The sequence below is a fragment of the Anomaloglossus baeobatrachus genome, chromosome 1 (genome assembly GCF_048569485.1).
Source record: "Anomaloglossus baeobatrachus isolate aAnoBae1 chromosome 1, aAnoBae1.hap1, whole genome shotgun sequence".
Lineage (NCBI taxonomy): Eukaryota > Metazoa > Chordata > Amphibia > Anura > Aromobatidae > Anomaloglossus > Anomaloglossus baeobatrachus.
In genome coordinates this window covers 753,233,980-753,255,737 of record NC_134353.1, presented here as the reverse complement: position 1 = coordinate 753,255,737, position 21,758 = coordinate 753,233,980, and the positions used below count along the sequence as shown (strand labels likewise).

General features: G+C 47.9%; 1 protein-coding gene across 2 annotated transcripts in view; it reads left to right on the top strand.

The window, feature by feature from the left end:
- Nucleotides 1–21,758, top strand: part of HECTD4 (HECT domain E3 ubiquitin protein ligase 4) — a 366,009-nt gene that overhangs the window by 291,788 nt on the left and 52,463 nt on the right. For both annotated transcript variants that reach the window (XM_075323933.1, XM_075323925.1), the window contains exons 60-63: nt 2,616–2,795; nt 15,169–16,460; nt 17,392–17,599; nt 20,782–21,005. In XM_075323933.1, coding sequence (XP_075180048.1) covers nt 2,616–2,795; nt 15,169–16,460; nt 17,392–17,599; nt 20,782–21,005 — 1,904 coding nt within the window. The remainder of the gene's footprint in view (nt 1–2,615; nt 2,796–15,168; nt 16,461–17,391; nt 17,600–20,781; nt 21,006–21,758) is intronic.

Below are 21,758 nucleotides of genomic sequence, written 5' to 3'. Positions count from 1 at the left end.
TAAGAAAAGTGATTTTTACATTATACAGTGTGGCCTGGCCTCTTGTATACAGTATTCTGAAAGATGTACATAAGGGCTCACTGGTGGTGGATGCAGGTTATAGATTCCAAATCTGGTGACAGGTTCCTTTTAATAATAAGAGTCACTAGATTGTGCGCTGTTCCCAGTGGCCTTCTAGTACAATATGGGGTTAGTAATAACAATGTGACACTAAGTGGTGCTAGTGAAAAAAAAAGCATTTTAAAATAGGAAAGTAAAGAATATTGCCATGGAATACAGTGTCTGAAACATACCTCTGACAAAGCTAGGGGCGAAACTTGCATCAGGGTCTGAGGTGGATGCTGTACAAAGAGGGTAATTATCTATTGTTCGTTTAATCACAAGCTGTTTTTTTGCCCATATTTAATAGTATTTACTTAATAACTCTTAGTGGCTGTATATGTTAATAAGCGAAGTTTTTATATTTTCAGATCATTGTCTGCATGAACTAATAATAGACTGTCTCAGCAATTGTGTTTATTTGCCACTCTTTTTTAATTTAAAATGCATTATTTTTTTTCCCCTAGCACCACTTAGTAGCAAAGTGCATGTATGACCCTCGCACTGTGCTCTAATCTCACAGACCTTCTCGCACTATCTAGCTAATATTACCAATATTGCATAACATCTACTGAGCCTGTGCCGCCATCATATGAATATATTGAAAAATACAATTTATTTTTTGCATACCAGTTTTGTGACTTCATCATTCTTATCATCCTTCCATCTCTGCTGATTGTAATTAAAAATATTCATGTTGAGCTGGACACACAATGTAATAGAAGTTTCATAGCTAAATAAAATGTTATTTGTTTTTTTTTTATAAACTGCCTGCCCCTTGCGAAAATATTAGCAATCAAAGTATTTGGTACCTATTGAGTTTTGATTTTGTTTTGTTTTTTACATCCATGTGGGTGTTATCACACACTTCCACTGAGGCCGTGTACTTCCCCCTGTATGATGCTAATCAATCATGGAGGCAACAACACTCAGCGAAAAGAAAAACATGCCCCATCTGTAGCTTAGAGCAGATTTCTCAGAGTGTGAGATGTATAATGACAAACAGCCCCAAACTCTTTCTCTAACCTTCTACATGATTCGGTGTGGATGGAGAGGCAGTATAGCGTAGATTAGCTGTATCACATTGCAAGCCCTTCTATGAGATCTTCTATTTACTGAATGTGTTAGTATTACACTTATATAGGCAGTGCTCAAGCAACTTGTGTGAGATGTAATGACTCCCTTCTTTAATATCACTGCAAAGCGATTACAAATGATACATCTCCAGGCATGCAGTGTGAGGAAGGGCCAGTAGAGCAGAAGTAACAGTGCTAGAACAGGAGGAGAGCTGATAGAAGGGTTTGTAATGTGACACAGCTAAACTCAGCTGTGCTGTGATTCTTCCCCCAATAACCTAGTGTTAAGGTCCCGTCACGCACAGAGATAAATCTTTGGCAGATCTGTGGTTGCAGTGAAATCATGCACATATTGTTCCATTTGTACACAGTCACAAACCTGGCACTGATTGTCCACAATTTCACTGCAACCACAGATCTGCCGCAGATTTATCTGTGTGTGTGACAGGGCCTTTAGTCATCTTAATAGCAGTGTACAAATATCTGAAAGGTCGTCACAGTGCAAAGGGAACCACCCTATTCTCATAAGCACAAGGAAGTACAAGAAGCAATGGGATGACACTAAAAGGAAGGAGATTCACATTAGACGTTGGGAAAAACTTTGACAGTGAGGGAAGTCAGGGAGTGGAACAGGCTACCACGGTAGGTGGTCAGCTCTCCATCAATGGAAATCTTCAAGCAGAAACTGGATGACTGGGATGACTTTGGAAAACCTGCACTCGCAGTGAGTTTGACCCGGATGGCCCTTGAAGTCCCTTCTAACTCTACCATTCTGTGATTCTAGCTGTGCTTTCTAATTATGCAGGAGGTTAGTGGATGAGATGGCATGATACATCTCTGATCTAATCTGAGTAATCTGCTCTAAGCGATGGTTGGGCGTTCTCTTTTTTACGTTTGAATTTTACTTCCTGCTTAGGAGTGGTCAGTGTCATACAGGGGGGATAAAGTACATGCCCCCTGTGAAAACTCAGATCACATCCACTTTTAAAAATTTTTAACTCATTAAGTGCCAAATACTTTGACTGCTGATATCTCCGTATCAAAGAGTCGATTTTTTTTTTCCACTATGCAACCATGTTGTGAGTCCAGTTCAACAATTTGGTGAAAGGTTGTCTTTAAGTGATATCTTTTGTAAATTCAATTAACTGAGCTCTTTTTATACATATATGGAATTTGCGTGTTGTTCATTTATATGGGAGTCAGGTATTTATAGGTGATATGTGGTTGGTGACCTGACCGATACTTAAGGTCGTTTATTGAGTTTTATTGGAGTTGATTTATTTGACAGCATTTATGTATGTAAGTAATTGAAGTTTTCCATCAGCGTAGAACAGGTTTATGTACAAGTTACCAACATGTTTTCATTGGTGCAGCGTGCAGAATATATTACTTTCATTTTTTAATATATTATTTTAAACATTTGGAATTCCTTATTTCTAGGTGTGTCTCCGGCTCCGGGAGCTGTGCTGGTAATTCATTCCCTTCCACTGGAATTTCCACTTGCCATGGCTTTTACAGAGCAGATCTTATCATGGAAGCTTGAAGATGTGGAGGAAAAGTCTGAAGATGAGCTTGATACCATTCCATCGTCTGTCCTCCTGCAAGTGGTGGAATTTTTAAGTAAGAAAAATAGAAATGTAATTGTTTTTTCTTAAAGTGAAGATCAATCTCTTTCATTATTTGTTAAAAACTGATAAATATGTAAAAAGTTTATTCACCAAGCCATTGTGAGGCACAGCCCCTTGATCCTTGATGATGAAATAAGAGGTTTTTTTCTTTACGTGACTGCAGTCACAATGACTTGAAGAGATTTGTAGCATAGTTTTAAGAAAACGAGAGTTCAAACTTTTTTCAATGTACAACTATGGCTGAGACTGCAATTCAACATTGCAATAGACTTGCCCCTTACAAGTTAGCAAATTAGTGGTTTAGTTGCGCCATTGATCATTTTACCAAGAAATATTATTACCAACATAATGTCTTGTTTAAAGAAACTAATTTTTCAGCTAGAATAATAGGAGTGCGTCAACTTCACCTATATTTAGTCATTAAATTTTTTTATTTTATTGCTGTTTTTTGTAATTAGACATGCTACAAATACATAGTTGATTTTGTTTGAATTTTGAGCTTTTCTAACTTAATTTTTTTAAGCAGTTTTTATTGAGTTTTAAATGGATTGTGTATATTTGCAATTGGGTTTCATTATAAATTTTGCTCCGTTTGGATTTTACAAGCTTCACCTTCAACTTTGATGTAGTCTTTGGTCATAAATAAGCTGAGTAGAGCTCAGAAAAGACAGATAGGACTTACAAACTCCCCATCAGGCATCATAGTGGGCTAACTGATACAATCTCATTTTTTATTAACTCTTTAATTTTCAATGGGGTGAAAGGGGGGTGATTTGAACTTTTAGGTTGTTTTTTTTATTATTCGCCGCATCCTGCCCACGGCAGGGGGCGGTGATTAACCTCACATGATCCATGACGGAAAGATCCGTCAAAGGTCGTGAAGGGGTTAAAGGCAAACCACTAGAACAAAGTAAAAAAAAAAGAAATAAATTAACTGGAAGGTTGAACTAGATGGACCTAGGTCTTTTTCTTTGTCGCTCCATTGGGAGACCCAGACAATTGGGTGTATAGCTACTGCCTCCGGAGGCCACACAAAGTATTACACTTTAAAAAGTGTAACCCCTCCCCTCTGCCTATACACCCTCCCGTGCATCACGGGCTCCTCAGTTTTATGCTTTGTGTTGAAGGAGGCACACATCCACTCATGCTCCCATTTTAGTCAGCAGCAGCTGCTGATTTTATCGGTTGGAAGAAAAGTGGGCCCCCACGGGGCCCCCAGCATGCTCCCTTCTCACCCCACTGAGTCGGCGGTGCTGTTAAGGTTGAGGTACCCATTGCGGGTACAGAGGCTGGAGCCACATGCTGTTTCTTTATCGTTCCTATGGGAGACCCAGACCATGGGTGTATAGCTACTGCCTCCGGAGGACACACAAAGTTACTACACTCAAAACGTGTAGCTCCTCCCTCCTAGCATATACACCCCCTGCTAGCCAGTCCTAGCCAGTTTAATGCTTTGTGTTTCAGGAGGTCACACACACATGCATTCTCTGATTTTGATTTTTGATTTTTCCTTTTGGACAAAGATTTGGAAGAAAAGCGGGTCCAGTCTGGACTCCCGGCATGTCCCTTCTCACCCCACTGGGCGGTGCTGTTAAGGTTGATTTCAGGGCTGTATCCCTTTCATGCCGCGCTCCTTCACCATCCCATGCTGGGGCTCTGGCTTGAAGTGGGAGCCAACACGGTTCTCACTGCTTTGCAGGAGACCGGTCTCCATCCGCAGCCCTTTTGCAGGACCCTGCTGGACGGAGCTATCATCCCCCAGGAACCTGGCAACCTGCGTCTCAAGCTAAGTATATGAGACGTTATTACCACAGAAAGTGGTCTTTCCAGGGGTCCTTTATGTTTATTTATTGGGGGAGTGTGTTTTATGTTTGGTGTTAACATTTCCGGCCGGTTCTCCAGTTTTCACTGGAGAACCGCGCCGATGGTGCCTGCACGCCGGCCGCATGTTTTACTCTAGGCCCCGGCTTCGCCTGAGGCCTAGTTTCGGTTTCCACTGTCTCTGCATGTCAGTCTTGCAGAGAGGCAGTGTAGCTCCGCCCAGCGGCTGCGCAGCACAAGGGAAGGGACACTCCTCATTGAGGAAGGATTCCCTCCCCTGGCTACCTCACTGAGGGAATCCTTTTGCCGCTCTAAGAGTAGGCCCCGCCCCCTCTCCTCGCTCCGGTCGCCATTTTCTCGGCGTTCTCTGTGCCTGCATAGGCACAGAGATTCCACAGTGTGACAAGTGGGGACCTGGGCTGAGGGACCAGGGGGCACAGACATGTCTGTTTAAACGATTGGCAGCCACAACCTCCGGTTGTGCAGCTGCTTGTTTTATTGGTTTATATATGCTGGGGGCCAGTCTTGACAGAGCCCCCACCTCTGCAGCATGTCTCACAGAGCAGGGCTGCAGGTTGTTTTTATTATGCACTGCAGGTAGTCTCGTACGGCTGTACCGAGCTCATAACCATGGTGGCCCCTCAGCTTGGAGGCAGAGCCGAATGATTGCTAATTAGTGGCCCCTCCATCTGCTCCGATTTCGGTGGCTGACCCCTGAGGGAATCCTATTTCCAGGGGTCGGCTGTCCTGGCATCTGCTGAGCATGCAGCTCCCCTCTCAGGGCGTTTTCTGCTTCAGCTCGCTCAATAAAGCTTACAAAGGACTCTCCTTCTGGGCTCAGACCCCGTCCTCCTGACAGGGAGACGCAGGGTCCCCTGTCCTTCCCCGTCCCGCAGCTCCGATTATGAGCTGACTCACTGGACGAGGAGGATGTCTCTACCAGGGGCTCGGACGCTACTTTATGTACATTGATCCGTCCGTACGTGACGCAGAGCCGAATGATTGGATTGCGTCCATTATACTTGTACTGGACCTCCATCCGCCCGTATCAGGGGAGTATTCCCCGCTGGCAGAAAGGCATCAGTATACCTTTAACAGGACGAGGAGTGTGTTCTTTAACCACTCCAGTTTTCAGCCTGCTGCGTCCAAGCTCACAGCCTGTCCTGCAGACCCCAAAGCGGGGTTCTGCGGCCTGTTTCCCCCTCCCATCAGAGGTGGTCAAGGAGTGTACTCATTCGCCAAACGTGGCCCCTCCAGTGTCCAGACTTTCAGCCCGGATAGTTGTATCAGTGGCTGACGGCACCTCTATAGGGCTCCCACGGTACATTAATTTTGTACTGGACCCCAATCCGCCGGAGTTACCTTACCTAGGAGAACACAAAGTGTGTTCCTTAACCACTCCAGTTTTCAGGCCCCTGTGACCAAGCCCAGGGTCCGCTCTGACAGTCGCTTCCCATGAAGCGTGATTCTGAGGACTGTGTTTTCCCTGTCCACCAATGGTGGTCAAGAAGTGGGCTCAGTCACCTCAGGTGGCTCAGCCCGGACCGTTATGTCAGTGGCTGATAGTTCCTCACTTAAGGTTTTGCGGTCCGCCCGGTTGTCCTTGGGCCAAGTCGGTATTGGGGCGGCAGCAGCTTCGTTCTCCTCAGCTTTACGGCAGTGCGGTTCTTTTGTACCTTCTCTGCTTGTCTGGAGGAGATGCATTCCCTCACAGGGACTCTATGCCCAAAACGGTTGCCTGAACTTCCAGACTTCAGTCTTTTCATCCTATGCCAGGTCTGCCATGCTGGACACCGCACGGCGGTGGTCTTGGCTACTTTCCTCGCTATCCGCAGGCTCCTGTGGCTTCGGTAATGGAAAGCAGATGCCTCTATAGGGGTTCCTTGCTGGGCTCCCCTTTGGTGGGACCAGTCTCTTCGGAACCAACTGGATGAAATTCAGGAAGCTCTTGGCGGGGAGAGTTCTTCCTTGCCACAAACCAAAACCAGGGAACCTGTCCAGGACAGGAATCAGTTGAGGTTTTGGTGGTTTCCGTTCCTCCATCTGATCGTCCTCTAGCTCGGCCTTGGTTCATAGAACCAAATAGCTTGAAGCTGCGTCTTCAAAAGACCGCAGGAGATGCTACCACGGAGTCAGCTTCCTCCGAGCTATCTAGCCACGCCAACCACCTCCTTGGTCGGTGGCAGGCTCTCTCCACTTGGCGACGTATGGTTCTACCACGTCTCCGTTCAGTGGGGGCGGGATCATATCTCCCATGGCTACAGGATGGATTTCTGTCCACCCGCCAAACAGATTTTTTTCTGTCACCTCCCGGCTCCAAGGCCGCCGCCTTCTCACAGGCCGTGGCATTTCTTGCAGGCCAATGGAGTAATTGTACCGGTTCTCGACTGGGAACGGTTCTGAGATTTTTGTTCAAATCTATTTCTAGTCCCCGAAGAGGGCGGTGCCTTCCGACCTAGATCTTTAGCTTTTTCAGCATGGTCAGGTGTGGCGTTTTCACATGGAGCCTCAGTCTTGTTCCGTGTGTTTTTTTCACCGGATCAATCAAGAACCCAAGGAGATTCCCTAGCAGCCATCGGCATCAGAGATGCTTTTCGGCAGGGGTCAATCGCAGTTTCACACCAGCGTTGACTACGTTTTGCCATCGGAGTGGTCCAATTCGTGGCTCTTCCCTTGGGGTTAGCCACGGCCCCTCGAGTATTCTCATTGGGGCTGCTGTGATTAAGGTCCTGCACCCCTAGGGATTGGCAGTGATCGTTTGCCCTGGACGGCCTTCTTCTCGGGGCTTCATCCAGTGCAGACTCTTAGCAGAGTACTTCGCTTACTCTCGCCACTCTAACCTATTCGGATGGCTTGTCATTCTGTTCAAGTCCACTCTGACTTCGAACCAGAGGTTCTCAGGGACGCAATTCGAGACTCTGTCGGCTCTTGTGAAGCTGCTCTTAGTCGATCAGTAGTCCCTCCGCTGGCGGTCGACGTCGTTCTATCAGACACCAAATACAGGTGCTGGTCAGACGGTGGCGTCAATGGAAGCAATTCCTTGCCCAGTTTCTCCTGCGTCCTCTGAGACTGGATGTTTTCCGCTGTACACGCGAACTCCCTCCTTCCACGGGGTGGTGGCTTTGCCACTGACCAGGGGCTCGTTTTCAGTGGTGGTTTCGGCCACTCTGTCTCAGGGACGCTCCTTCCTGGCCCCGTCCCGGGTGATCCTCACCAGGGTGCTGGTCTTTCCGCCTTGGGAGCAGTATATCTCCACCGTGGAGCGCAGGGCGCTTGGACTCTGTCCGCATCAGCCCTCTGGATCAATAGGCTGGAAATCAGAGCTCTTTTTCTAGCTCTCTAAGCCTTCACCATCTGTTGGCGGCTAGGCACATTCGAGTCCAGTCGGAAAACGTGACAGCGTTTTCCTACATCGACTTCCAGGGCGGGACACTCAGCCGCCTGGCAATCTTGGCGCCTCAACATTCTTCAGTGGACAAGGGACTCCTAGTCCACCGTATCCGCAGCCCACATCCTAGATGTCAAAACTGCGAGGCAGACTATTTCAGCTGTCCAACCGTGGTCCACAATCCTCAGGTTTTGCGGTAGACACACTGGCTCATGTTTGATCCCAGCTTCGTCTCTACCTCTTGCCCAGAGTCCTGCGCAAGATCAGTAAAGGGGGCCGTCGGGTCATTCTCTTACTCCAGACTGACCCAGGCAGGCTTGGTACCCTGACCTGCTCCTTTTGTCCGTTAGGTTGCCATGGCATCTTCCGGACCGTCCAGACCTTTTCTCAAAAGGTCCGTTTTTTCCGTCAGAATTCTGGATTCTCAGATTGACGGCGTAGCTATTGAGTCCTGGATCTTGGCGACTTCTGGTATCCTTCCTGAAGTCATCTCCGCTATGACTCGAGCTCCAAAGTGTCCTTGGACCTTTTTAGCCTTGCCGACCCTCCTGTCCCTTCCACAGTCCGGTCTACAGCTAGGACTATCCCTCATTAAGGGACAGGTCTCGGCTCTGTCAGTATGTGCCAGCGGCGTATCGTCCGGCTGGCTCCGGTGCGCTCCTTTAAGGTCGCATCTCACATCATTCCGCCTTTCCGGCGGCCTATGGAGCCCTAGGACCTTAATCCGGTCCTCCCGGTTCCCGGAAACCCCCCTTTGCGCCTCTTAGGGAGGTTTCTTTGTTTCATATTTCACAGAAAGTAGTCTTTCTAGTGGCTATAATTTCCCGCCAGGGAGTTCTGGCGGCACTTTCTCTGAGTCACCCCCTTTTTTTGGTCTTTTGCATGAAGACAAGGTGGTCTCCGTCCGACTCCGGACTTTTTTCCCTAAGGTGGTTACAACTTCCACCTTATCCGGGGCAATTTTCCTGCCTTCCTTTTGTCCGGCTCCTGTTCATCGCTTTGAGGAAGCGTTGCATATCCTGGATCTGGTGCGGGCGCCCCGTATCTATGTGTCTCGCACCGCCGTTATTAGGCGGTGCACCTCTCTCTAGTACTGACTGCTAGTCAGCGTAGCGGTCTCTCGGCATCTAAGCCGACCCTGGTTCGTTGGCTTAGGTCGGCCATTTCCGAGGCCTACAAGTGTACTCAAGTGCCTTCCCCGCCGGGGATTAGAGCACATTTGATCAGACCTGTCGGTGCCTTTTGGGCTTTCACGCCAGGCTACGGCTCAGTAGGTCTGTCAGACTGCAGCTCGAATTAGTCTGCATACTTTTTCGAAGCTCTATCCAAGGCATGCTCTTGCCTTGGCAGACGCGGGCTTGGGCAGACGCATCTTTCAGGCGTCTGTCGCCCATTTGTGAAGTTGGGTTTGCCTGCTTCTCAGTTGTCTGTTTATTCCCACCCATGGACTGCTTTTGAACGTCCCATGGTCTGGGTCTCCCATAGGAACGATAAAGAAAAAGAGAATTTTGTTACTTACCGTAAATTCTTTTTCTTATAGTTCCGTCATGGGAGACCCAGCACCCTCCCTATTGCCTGTTGGCAGGTTTCTTGTTCCGTGTGTCTTCACCGGCTGTTATTGTTGTAGACAGAGGTTCCGGTTCTTCCGGATTTTACTCTGTCTCTTCTTGTGGGTGGATGTCCTCCTTCAGCTTTTGCACTAAACTGGCTAGGACTGGCTAGCAGGGGGTGTATATGCTAGGAGGGAGGAGCTACACGTTTTGAGTGTAGTAACTTTGTGTGTCCTCCGGAGGCAGTAGCTATACACCCATGGTCTGGGTCTCCCATGACGGAACTATAAGAAAAAGAATTTACGGTAAGTAACAAAATTCTCTTTTTTCCTTCACCATCCCATAGAGGCTCTGGGTGAAGTGGGATCCTAACCGGTCATCCATTCACTGGGACCGGGCTCCCTCCGCAGTCCCTGTGGGAATCTGCTGGACCGGAGAATTGGTACATCAGGGACAGGCCCTGCATCCAAAGGTACTCTGGGTCCCCATGGGGACAGTGCATGGACCGCTGGTGTCACAGACGCCGCAGCTGCGGCTGGTTTTTGTGACGACCGGGACTACCGCGCCGACAGCGCCTGTTTTTCGGCCGCGGTATTAAATTTAGTCCCCGGCTTCTTGCGGCCTAGTACCATAACTCCCGCCCCCGGGCCTGCCAGTCAGGGGTAAGGGCGGGACGGTCGACCTGACGTCGGCAATGAGGGCTGGAGCAGACTTTAGGTTTCCTCCTCCCCCCTCACTGATCACTGTGGGGCACCAGATTCCCGCACTTTATTAGTCGCCGCCCACGGCTCCCTCCTCCCCTGAGAGCTCCTGCAGCCATTTTTTACTACATTCTGCTGGTGGAGGTTTTCAGGAACGAGTGCTGAAGGACGGATCACAGCTCTGGGAGACCTAGGCAGGGAATCTGGTGGAACACACACCGCTTGAGCGGTCGGTAAGCCACACCGGTCACCCGGTGGTGGTCCCCCCTAGGTGCCGGAGTATATATATATATATTTGTATATATTTTCTCTGCTCGGCCGGGTTGTTTTGCTTTGGCTATATACCCTCAGTGATCACTCTCCTGGGAGACAACAGCATGTCGTCCACAAGGAGCAAGGGCGCTAAGGCAAAGGGTTATTTTGCAACTTGTACCTCTTGTGCGGCTATGTTACCTGCAGCTTCCACCTACCCTCACTGTGAGCAATGCTCGGCACCTGTTGCACTTGCTCAGCCGGAGCCTCGGGCACTAGGGGGACCCTCTGCTCAGGCAGACCCTCCTGCTTCCCCTGTCCGGGCGGCAGGGACAGAGTTTGCAGCTTTTGCTGAGAAACTCTGAGTCGCTTTCACAATCGATGGCTCAGTCTATGGACAAATGGTCTGCCAGGCTACTAGAAGCCTTGCAGTCCAGACCGGTCCTTACACAGGCCCCGGGCACTGTTGGATCATCGCCTCCAGGCCCCTCCCGGTCTGCGCCGCAGCGTGCTCCCGGGGTGGCCCCTAGGTCTCACGTGGAGGACTCCGGCCTGGACCACAGTCCCACACCGGCTAAGCGGGCTCGCTGGGAATCTTCCCCGACTTCCTCCCGCTGCTCGGGGTCCCAGCTTGAGGACTCTCTGGAGGATGAGGCGGACGTCGCAGCTCAAGGTTCTGACCCTGACGTTGCTCTCAATCTGGATACACCTGAAGGGGATGCCATAGTAAATGACCTTATTGCATCCATCAACCAGGTGTTAGATCTTTCCCCCCCAACTCCTACTATAGAGGAGTCGGCTTCACAGCAGGAGAAACACCAGTTTAGGTTTCCAGTGCGTTTTTCGATCATTCTAACTTCAGAGATGCTCTCCAGAAACATAGAGCATTTCCGGACAAGCGCTTTGCTAAGCGCCTTAATGACACACGTTACCCCTTCCCCTCTGACGTAGTCAAGGGTTGGGCTCAATGTCCCAAGGTGGATCCTCCAGTCTCTAGACTGGCGGCTAGATCTGTAGTATCAGTTGCAGATGGCTCATCGCTCAAAGATGCCACTGACAGGCAAATAGAGCTCCTGGTGAAATCCATCTATGAAGCCACAGGTGCGTCTTTTGCCCCGGCCTTTGCAGCCATGTGGGCACTCCAAGCTATCTCAGCTTGGCTGTCTGAGATTAATGCGGTCACACGTACCTCTGCTCCACAAGTTGTGTCTTTGACTTCTCAGGCTTCGGCTTTTTCGTCCTACGCCATGAACGCCGTCCTGGACTCGGCTAGCCGTACAGCGGTGGCATCCGCTAACTCGGTGGCAGTCCGCAGGGCCATGTGGCTACGCGAATGGAAGGCAGACTCTGCTTCCAAGAAATTCTTAACCGGTTTGCCGTTTTCTGGCGACCGATTGTTTGGCGAACGATTGGATGAAATCATTAAGGAATCCAAGGGAAAGGACTCGTCCTTACCCCAGTCCAAACCGAAGAGACCTCACCAACGAAAAATTCAGTCGAGGTTTCGGTCCTTTCGGCCCTCAGCCAAGTCCCAATCCTCCTCGTCCAACAGACCACAGAAGGGCCAGGGGAACTCTTATGCGTGGCGGTCACGCTTCCTGCGCTTTGCCATCGGGGACGAACACTTTCAGTTCGTGGCATTGCCCTTCGGCCTGGCGACAGCCCCACGGGTCTTCACCAAGGTCATGGCATCTGTTGTGGCGGTCCTACACTCTCAGGGCCACTCGGTGATCCCTTACTTAGACGATCTCCTAGTCAGGGCACCCTCCCGGGAGGCGTGTCAACACAGCCTGACCATCGCTCTGGAGACTCTCCAGCGGTTCGGGTGGATCATCAACTTTCCAAAGTCCAAGTTGACACCGACCCAATCGCTGACTTACCTAGGGATGGAGTTTCATACTCTCTCAGCGATAGTCAAGCTACCATTGGACAAACAGCTTTCACTACAGACAGGAGTGCAATCTCTTCTTCGGGGCCAGACACACCCCTTGAGGCGCCTCATGCACTTCCTGGGGAAGATGGTGGCAGCAATGGAGGCAGTTCCCTTCGCGCAATTTCATCTGCGCCCACTCCAATGGGACATTCTCCGCAAATGGGACAGGAGGTCGAGGTCCCTCGACAGGAACGTCTCTCTTTCCCTTGCAGCCAAAACCTCTCTTCAGTGGTGGCTGCTTCCCACTTCTCTATCGCAGGGAAAATCCTTCCTGCCCCCAACATGGGCTGTGGTCACGACGGACGCGAGCCTGTCAGGGTGGGGAGCGGTGTTTCTCCACCACAGGGCTCAAGGAACCTGGACTCCGATGGAGTCCTCCCAGCAGATCAATGTTCTGGAGATAAGGGCAGTGTATCTAGCCCTAAAGGCGTTCCATCGGTGGCTGGAGGGCAGGCAGATCCGAATACAGTCGGACAACGCCACTGCCGTCGCCTACATCAACCACCAAGGCGGCACTCGCAGTCGTCAAGCCTTCCAGGAAGTCCGGCGGATTCTGCAGTGGGTGGGAGCCACAGGCTCCACCATCTCCGCAGTTCACATCCCGGGCGTAGAAAACTGGGAAGCAGATTTTCTCAGTCGTCAGGGCATGGACGCGGGGGAATGGTCTCTGCACCCAGACGTGTTTCGAGAGATCTGTCGCCGCTGGGGAACGCCGGATGTCGATCTCATGGCGTCACGGCACAACAACAAGGTCCCGGCCTTCATGGCACGGTCTCTAGATCACAGAGCTCTGGCGGCGGACGCGTTAGTTCAGGATTGGTCGCAGTTTCGACTGCCATATGTGTTTCCTCCTCTGGCGATGTTGCCCAGAGTGTTATGCAAGATCAGATCCGACTGTCGTCGCGCCATTCTCGTTGCTCCAGATTGGCCGAGGCGGTCGTGGTACCCGGATCTGTGGCATCTCACGGTGGGTCAGCCGTGGGCGCTTCCAGACCGCCCAGACCTGCTGTCTCAAGGGCCGTTTTTCCATCTGAATTCCGCGGCCCTCAACCTGACTGTGTGGCCATTGAGTCCTGGCTCTTAGCCTCTTCAGGGTTATCTCAGAATGTCATTGCCACTATGAGACAGGCCAGGAAACCATCGTCCGCCAAGATCTATTACAGGTCGTGGCGGATCTTCTTGTCCTGGTGCTCTGATAATGGTTTTGCTCCCTGGCCTTTTGCCTTACCCATTTTTCTTTCATTCCTTCAATCCGGAATGGAAAAGGGTTTGTCACTGGGCTCTCTCAAGGGACAAGTATCGGCGCTCTTAGTATTTTTTCAAAAACGCCTGGCAAGGCTTCCGCAGGTCCGCACGTTCCTGCAGGGAGTTTGCCACATAGTTCCACCTTACAAGCGCCCCCTGGAACCCTGGGACCTTAACAGGGTGCTGACGGCTCTTCAGAAACCACCTTTCGAGCCGCTGAAGGATGTCTCTTTATCACGTCTTTCGCAGAAGGTGGCTTTTCTAGTGGCAGTTACCTCACTCCGAAGAGTGTCTGAGCTTGCAGCACTGTCATGCAAGGCCCCCTTCCTGGTTTTTCACCAGGATAAGGTGGTTCTGCGTCCTGTACCGGAGTTTCTCCCTAAGGTGGTATCTCCGTTTCATCTCAATCAGGATATCTCCTTACCTTCATTTTGCCCTCATCCGGTTCACCAATGTGAAAAGGATTTGCACTCTTTGGATCTGGTGAGAGCACTCCGTTTCTACGTGTCTCGCACGGCGCCCCTGCGCCGTTCAGATGCGCTCTTTGTCCTTGTCGCTGGCCAGCGTAAGGGCTCGCAGGCCTCCAAGTCAACCTTGGCTCGATGGATCAAGGAACCGATTCTTGAAGCCTACCGTTCTTCGGGGCTTCCGATTCCTTCGGGGCTGAAAGCCCATTCTACCAGAGCCGTGGGTGCGTCCTGGGCATTGCGACACCGAGCTACGGCTCAACAGGTGTGTCAGGCAGCTACCTGGTCTAGTCTGCACACTTTCACAAAACACTATCAAGTGCATACCTATGCTTCGGCAGATGCCAGTCTAGGTAGGCGAGTCCTTCAGGCGGCGGTTGCCCACCTGTAGGAAGGGGCCGGTTTTCGGCTATCTTTTATTGAGGTATTCTTTACCCACCCAGGGATTGCTTTTGGACATCCCAATTGTCTGGGTCTCCCAATGGAGCGACAAAGAAGGGAATTTTGTTTACTTACCGTAAATTCCTTTTCTTCTAGCTCCTATTGGGAGACCCAGCACCCGCCCCTGTTCCCTTCGGGCTGTTGTTTTTTTGTGTACACATGTTGTTCATGAAGAATTGTTCTTTTGGTTCATGGTTTTCAGTTCTCCGAACATCCTTCGGATTGAATTTACCTTAGACCAATTTATAAGTTCCTCCTTCCTGCTTTTGCACCAAAACTGAGGAGCCCGTGATGCACGGGAGGGTGTATAGGCAGAGGGGAGGGGTTACACTTTTTAAAGTGTAATACTTTGTGTGGCCTCCGGAGGCAGTAGCTATACACCCAATTGTCTGGGTCTCCCAATAGGAGCTAGAAGAAAAGGAATTTACGGTAAGTAAACAAAATTCCCTTCTTTTCAACCAAAGTAACTATATAACTTTGTCAACCCTGTCGTTAGTAAATTTTTAGTTTTTTGTATTCCACATAATAATTGGTGTACATTTTTTTTTTTTTATGAATTTCATGTAGGTAGTTTGATGTGGTCAACAGACTTGGCGGCAACTGTAAAGGAGTTACTGTTCCACTTACTTGCTGAACTTCTTCGTAAAATTCACCATCTGGAGCAAAAGAAGAATCCTGCAGGCTTGTCCTCCTCAATAGCTCTCCAGTTGAATCCATGTCTGGCAATGCTAATGGCTCTACAAACAGAGTTACGCAAGCTGTACGATGAGGAGACCCAAAACTGGACTTCTGGAAATGCATGTGGGGGTTCTGTTCCTGGGGTTACGGAGCAGGGACGTTTTTCTACCTATTTTCATGCTTTAATGGAGGTTTGCCTGGCTGTGGCTGAAGTTACTCTTCCAATTAATATGAGTTCTGCAGTAAGTGTGATGACCACAACAACTGCAACGAACCAAAGCGATTCATCTTCGTCATCATCATCCTCCCCTGGCCAAACACCACAAAGTCCAAGCCTGCTTTCAAAGAGGAAGAAAGTTAAGATCAAACGTGAAAAAACAGCAACTGCGAAGCGTGCAACTTCACGAGGTGCAGAAAATGACCCTGCCTTGCTTAGTATGGGTGGCAGCAAGCCAGAAGATATGTTGTGGTTTCACCGGGCCCTTACTCTGCTAATGATTCTCAGACATCTGACGAAAAAAGATCCGCAAGGGTTGGGTGTTACAAATGATGCCATAGCAGATGCCAGCCAGGCTCTTGTAGTACCCACAGCACATAGCCGCTTGCTAGTTATTTCTGGTATACCAACTCACCTGGAAGAGTCTGTTGTCAGAGGTGCTATTCGAAAAGCTTGCAATGCTCATGGTGGAGTTTTTAAAGATGAGATCTACATCCCCCTTCAAGATGTCGAATTAACAAAACCCAAAGATGGAACTGAAGGAGCTGAATGCAAAACTGAGGCTGAAAAAACTCCTGGTGTCCCAGTGACTGATAACATGGATATTAGTAGTTCCAGCAGTGTGACTCCTGCAGTTAGTGTCAGTGCTTCTGCTTCCACAAGTCAGGCTTCCTTGTGTAGCTCTCAGGGAGTTTCACAAGCTACCAGTGAAGCATCCATGGAGCAGTTTGTGCCAGAACTTGCTGTACCTCAAGGTCTTTTGGAACCAAACGCAGTGTCCAGCCAGGAGAGTCTGGACCTTTCCATCTGCAGCACAGGAAGTATGGGCAGCTTGGGAAGCCTTGTAGAACAACTTGATAATGTAGAAACTGCCTCTTTACCAGATGTTGGCGCCATATTTACAACAGGTCTACTGGATAACCAGCCAGTGCAAAGGCCAATCAAAGGTTTTGCCGTAGTGGAGGTAATTATATTGCAATTCTATACACATTAGAATATGATAGGTCAAACGTTCCAATTTTGCCAACTTACTAACCATTCCCCGTTTAGAACACATGCGTGCTTGGTTGAATCCCGCGTGTGCGAGTATGTGTTCCAAAAAAGGGAGTCTGTCATCACAAAATGATTGTTCAAACCGAGTACAGGCACTCTGTGCATCCTTGTTGGGGCCAAGCAGTTCAGTGCACCTTGCCCACCTACTTGTTTTCCACTGCCCCCTTCTCCCCCCATCTTTTTTGAGTAACAGCTATGAATTTGCAAGAGCCAGAGGAAATAGATGGAACACAAATAGGTTGGAAGGTTATTTTAAGTAATATTTAGAAAAAATATATATCAAATACAAGTTTGTTCATAACTTTATATTTATGAAACTCTGTGGTTCCAGCTTAAAGGAAGGAGTCTATTGGCACAACGACTGGTCAAACCAAGCACAGGCACTCTGTGCACCCTTGGCATTGCTAAACAGTTCTGTTCACTTCCCCCTACCTACTTGTTTTCCATCTATCTCTGCACTTTCTGGCTGCTAAACGTAGAGTTGTCACTCAAGAAAGAGGAGGGCAGAGATGGATGGAAAACCATAGTAGGAAGGTGCACTAAACTTTTTGGCTGTGTCAAAGGTGGACCGAATGCCTGTGCTTGGTACGAACTGTTATTTTGTGCTGACCAGACTCCCTAAAAGATGGAATCATAGGATTTCTCAAATATACATTTGTGAATAGGTTTATATTCGATGCCTTTTTTTCTAAACTAAAGTTGATATGGTGTATATCTTAATGAACAGTGTAGAATGAGATGCAAAAGCACTGGTAACTACCTTCTGATTAGTCTGTATGTGTGTGCATATATGTTTGTGTGTGTATATGTATGTATATATAATTGTTTGGTTTTTTTAACAGGTACGTTCTCGAGCCAAAATTGAAAAAATAAGAGCTAGTTTATTTAACAGCAGTGATCTTATTGGCTTATCCAGTCTGGACGGTGAAGATGAGCTTATGGAAATGTCAACTGAAGAAATCCTTACGGTCTCTACTGTAAACCAAAGTTTGTTTGATACACAAGGAATTCCGGGTTTGGGAGATTATTTCACTGATAAGTCCTTGAAAGGTGCGCTGAACTTTAGTTGATCAGTTACCTATAATATAGAAAACTGTATGAAAAACACCACACAATCCATTTAGTCTGCCCTTTCCTTACTTAATTTTTCTTAGGCTAGACTTATGTATAAATATATTATTTTCCAGTCAAATGTTCTGGAAATTTGTTTTAAGCCTCAACTATTTGTTATTTTCTGACATTCCTTCTGATTTCTCGTAGTTAATTTTCGAGCATTTCCCCTTGCTTTTGTATTTAGTTTTCTTTTTAAAAAAAAATATTCCTTCTGAACCTTATGTAAAGCTACCGTATTTTTCGCTTTATAAGACGCACTTTTGTTCCCCCAAATTTTGGGGGAAAGTAGGGGGTGCGTCTTATAAGCCGAATATACGGGGGGGGGGTATATATATGTACACTGCAGGGTCCAGGGGAGGTGGGAGCAGGAGCTCTGGAGTGCAGGGGAACGCTGCGGGCTGCAGCCTTTAATCTCCTGCTCCCGCTCATATAATATGCACAGCCGCTGTCCATCTCCAATGGTGCTGAAATTGCATGCAGTGATGGGCTGGGGCAGCGGTGCATATTATATGAGCCTGCGCCCCCCTGTGTTAGATTTGGCCCCCATGCTGCTGCTCATTCTAAAATAAAAAAACTTTACTTACCCCCTCCAGCGTTTCTCCCCGTGTCCCTGCTTCCACTGTGATCAGGTAGGCAGAGATCTCAGTCTGCTGTGCCGATCACATGACCGCACTGAGAACCAGGAAGTAAGGAACAGAAGCATGGAGGGAGACAGGAGGGAGATCAGCGCTGGAGGAGGTAAGTAAAGAGGTTTTTATGTTACTATGGGCAGCAGCCTGGGGGCGATATCTAACACAGGGGGACTTGTGCGATCTATATAGGGGCCATGGGCAGCACTATGGGGGCAATATCTAACACAGGGGGACTTGTGCGATCTATAGGGGCCATGGGCAGCACTATGGGGGCAATATCTAACACAGGGGGACTTGTGCGATCTATAGGGGCCATGGGCAGCACTATGGGGGCGATATCTAACACAGGGGGACTTGTGCGATCTATAGGGGCCATGGGCAGCACTATGGGGGCGATATCTAACATAGGGGGGCTTGTGCGATCTATATAGGGGCCATGGGCAGCACTATGGGGGCGATATCTAACACAGGGGGACTTGTGCGATCTATAGGGGCCATGGGCAGCATCATGGGGGCGATATCTAACACAGGGGGACTTGTGCGATCTATAGGGGCCATGGGCAGCACCATGGGGGCGATATCTAACACAGGGGGACTTGTGCGATCTGTAGGGGCCATGGGCAGCAGCATGGGGGCGATATCTAACACAGGGGAACATGTGCAATCCATAGGGGACCATAGGCAGCACAGGGGAATGTATGCAATCCATAGGGGGCCATAGGCAGCACAGGGGAATGTATGCAATCCATAGGGGGCCATAGGCAGCACAGGGGAACGTGTGCCATCACAAGGGGGCTATATTCAATATAAGGGGGCCATATCCAGATTAAGGGGGCTAATTTTAGGATGGGGGGCTATGAGGGACATATATCCTATATGATTTGTTAGAGGGACACTGGCATTATAAGATGGACCCCATTTAACATTAAAAAAAAAATTCTCTTTTCCTTCACCAAATTTGGGGGTGCGTCTTATAATCAGGTGCGTCTTATAAAGCGAAAAATACGGTATTTAAAGGAAAGCTATCATCAGAAAATGACCTATTGTTTAAATCAGGTTTTTGTGGTCTCTATATTTTTTAAAAGACTTGGGGTTTTTTTTTTATCTGAAACTTTATATAAAATTAAAAAAAGTAGTAATCCTGCAATTTTCACATTGTCCTGTCCCTTCACAATGACCTTTGCTTTGGATGCTTCAATTAAAAAAAAAAAAAAAAAAATATGGTTGGCATCTGTTCACTTTGTCTATGCACCGTATTAGTTCCTGAAATTGGAATCCAAACAAAGCTCCACTGGACAGTATGAACATTGTTAGACCTCAATTTTTAAAATTTTTAACATAGATTGAGATATGGAATTAAAATGACAAAAATGTAAGATATATACATACATACATATATATATATATATATATATATATATATATATACATATATATATATATATATATATATATATATATATATTATTCATATATGTATGTATATGTGTGTGTGTGTGTGTGTGTGTGTGTATATAATATATGTATGTATGTATGTATGCGTGTTAGTGTGTGTGTGTATAATATATGTATGTATGTATGCATTTTAATACAATATCCTGATTTACATAATAGGTCATTATCTGATGATAGCTTTTGTTTAAATATTTGAATCCTGTCTCCCTTCTCTTACCTCCAGGCTATAACAATTAGGGTTCTTAAGATCTTGCCTGATGAGTTTTATACTGAGACCTTCCACAATGTTCTTGAACCCCTTCTTTGTTGTCTTGTATCAGTTTATGTAATAACTGCTTATAGCAAAATGAAGTTAAAAATCTGTTTTTGTCTGGAATCCCCAAACTCCAAGAACTGTTAAGTGTTGATTATTCATCATTTTCTTCATTGTGCGTATTGTTTAGCCTATATTGTCTCACATCATGACATGTTAGCTAGACGTGATAACTCTGCCCCGCAGTTCTGGTCATCTGCACTATGAAGCCAGGTATACGCGTCCCAGTTTCAGAGATGTCTAGTGCGGTGACTTCTGATCCATGCGCACTGACCCTAAGCCCGGTGTCTGAGGCGGTGCAACGGACACAGATACGCGCGTCACTGCCAATGCTGACACTGTGACATGGGCATTAAATAGCATGTTAGCACGCCTGTCTGTGTGCTAATATGCTAAGATGGCGGAATGAGCGCAGGAACTAACGCCCTTACGACAAGTCCCTGCGCTCATTAGCATATCATAAAGGCTCTTTAGAAATAATTATTCTAAAGCTTATGCTACTAGACACAGGGTCAGTTAGGCAAGATTTAGAAATATGTATCCAGATCTACACTTGGTTCTGGGTGCAGATTGCCCCTGACAGGTTCACTTTTAATATCGGCTCATTAACATTGCATCACACTTCATTTATTTTGATTCTAGAAAATATTGTGTAAGGCTTTCCTTTTATACCTTTACATATTCTCTTCCAGTTTCACACTTCTTTTGTATACTTTTAGGAGATAAGTTGGTACCAGAGGCAAGAGATGTTCTTACCGAAATATTCAAGAGCTGCATTCACGCTGAGCAGATGTTAAGTCTGACTCCTACTAAGTACATCAAAGTGTCAGATATTTATCTCAGCAAAGAGCAAATCAATTCCCAGACTCCAGGAAATCTGCTACATACCTTCTTCACAAATGTTCGCCCACCAAAAAAAGTTTTGGAAGATCAGCTGACACAGGTAACATCTCTTCTGAAAACTGTAATATATCCTTTCTTTATCGTTCCTTTGGGAGACCCAGACCATGGGTGTTTAGCTTCTGCCTCCGGAGGACACACAAAGTACTACACTTAAAAGTGTAGCTCCTCCCTCTGAGCTTATACACCCCCTGGTAGCCAGTCCTAGCCAGTTTATCGCTTTGTGTTCAGGAGGTCATACATCCACACATGCATTCTCATCTGATGGTTTGACTTTTGGAAAGAGTTTGAAGAAAAGCGGGTCCATGTCTGGACTCCCGGCATGTCCCTTCTCACCCCACTGTGTTGGCGGTGTTGTTAAGGTTGATTTACAAGGCTGAAGCCTTACATGCCGCGCTCCTTCACCATCCCTTCTGGGCTCTGGCTTGAAGTGGGAGCCAGCACGGTCTCCATGCCTGGCAGGAGTCCGGTCTCCATCCGCAGCCCCTTGAGGATTCTGTTGGACCGGAGCACTCATCCCCAGGGACATGGCCCTGCGTCTCAGCAGCTAAGTACCTGAGACGTTTATATATTGGGGGTCCCGGTTCTTTATTGTAAGGGGAGAGTATGCTGTATGTGATTGTTTTTAACTTTTCCGGCGGGTTCTCCAGCTTTTGCCCGAGAACCGCGCCGATGGTGCCTGGTTGTCGGCCTCGCCGCTTAAATTTAGGCCCCGGCTTCGCCGGAGGCCTAGTTTCGTTTTCCTGCCCTCGCATGTCACTCATGCAGTGGGACAGGTTCGGCTCCTCCCGGCGGC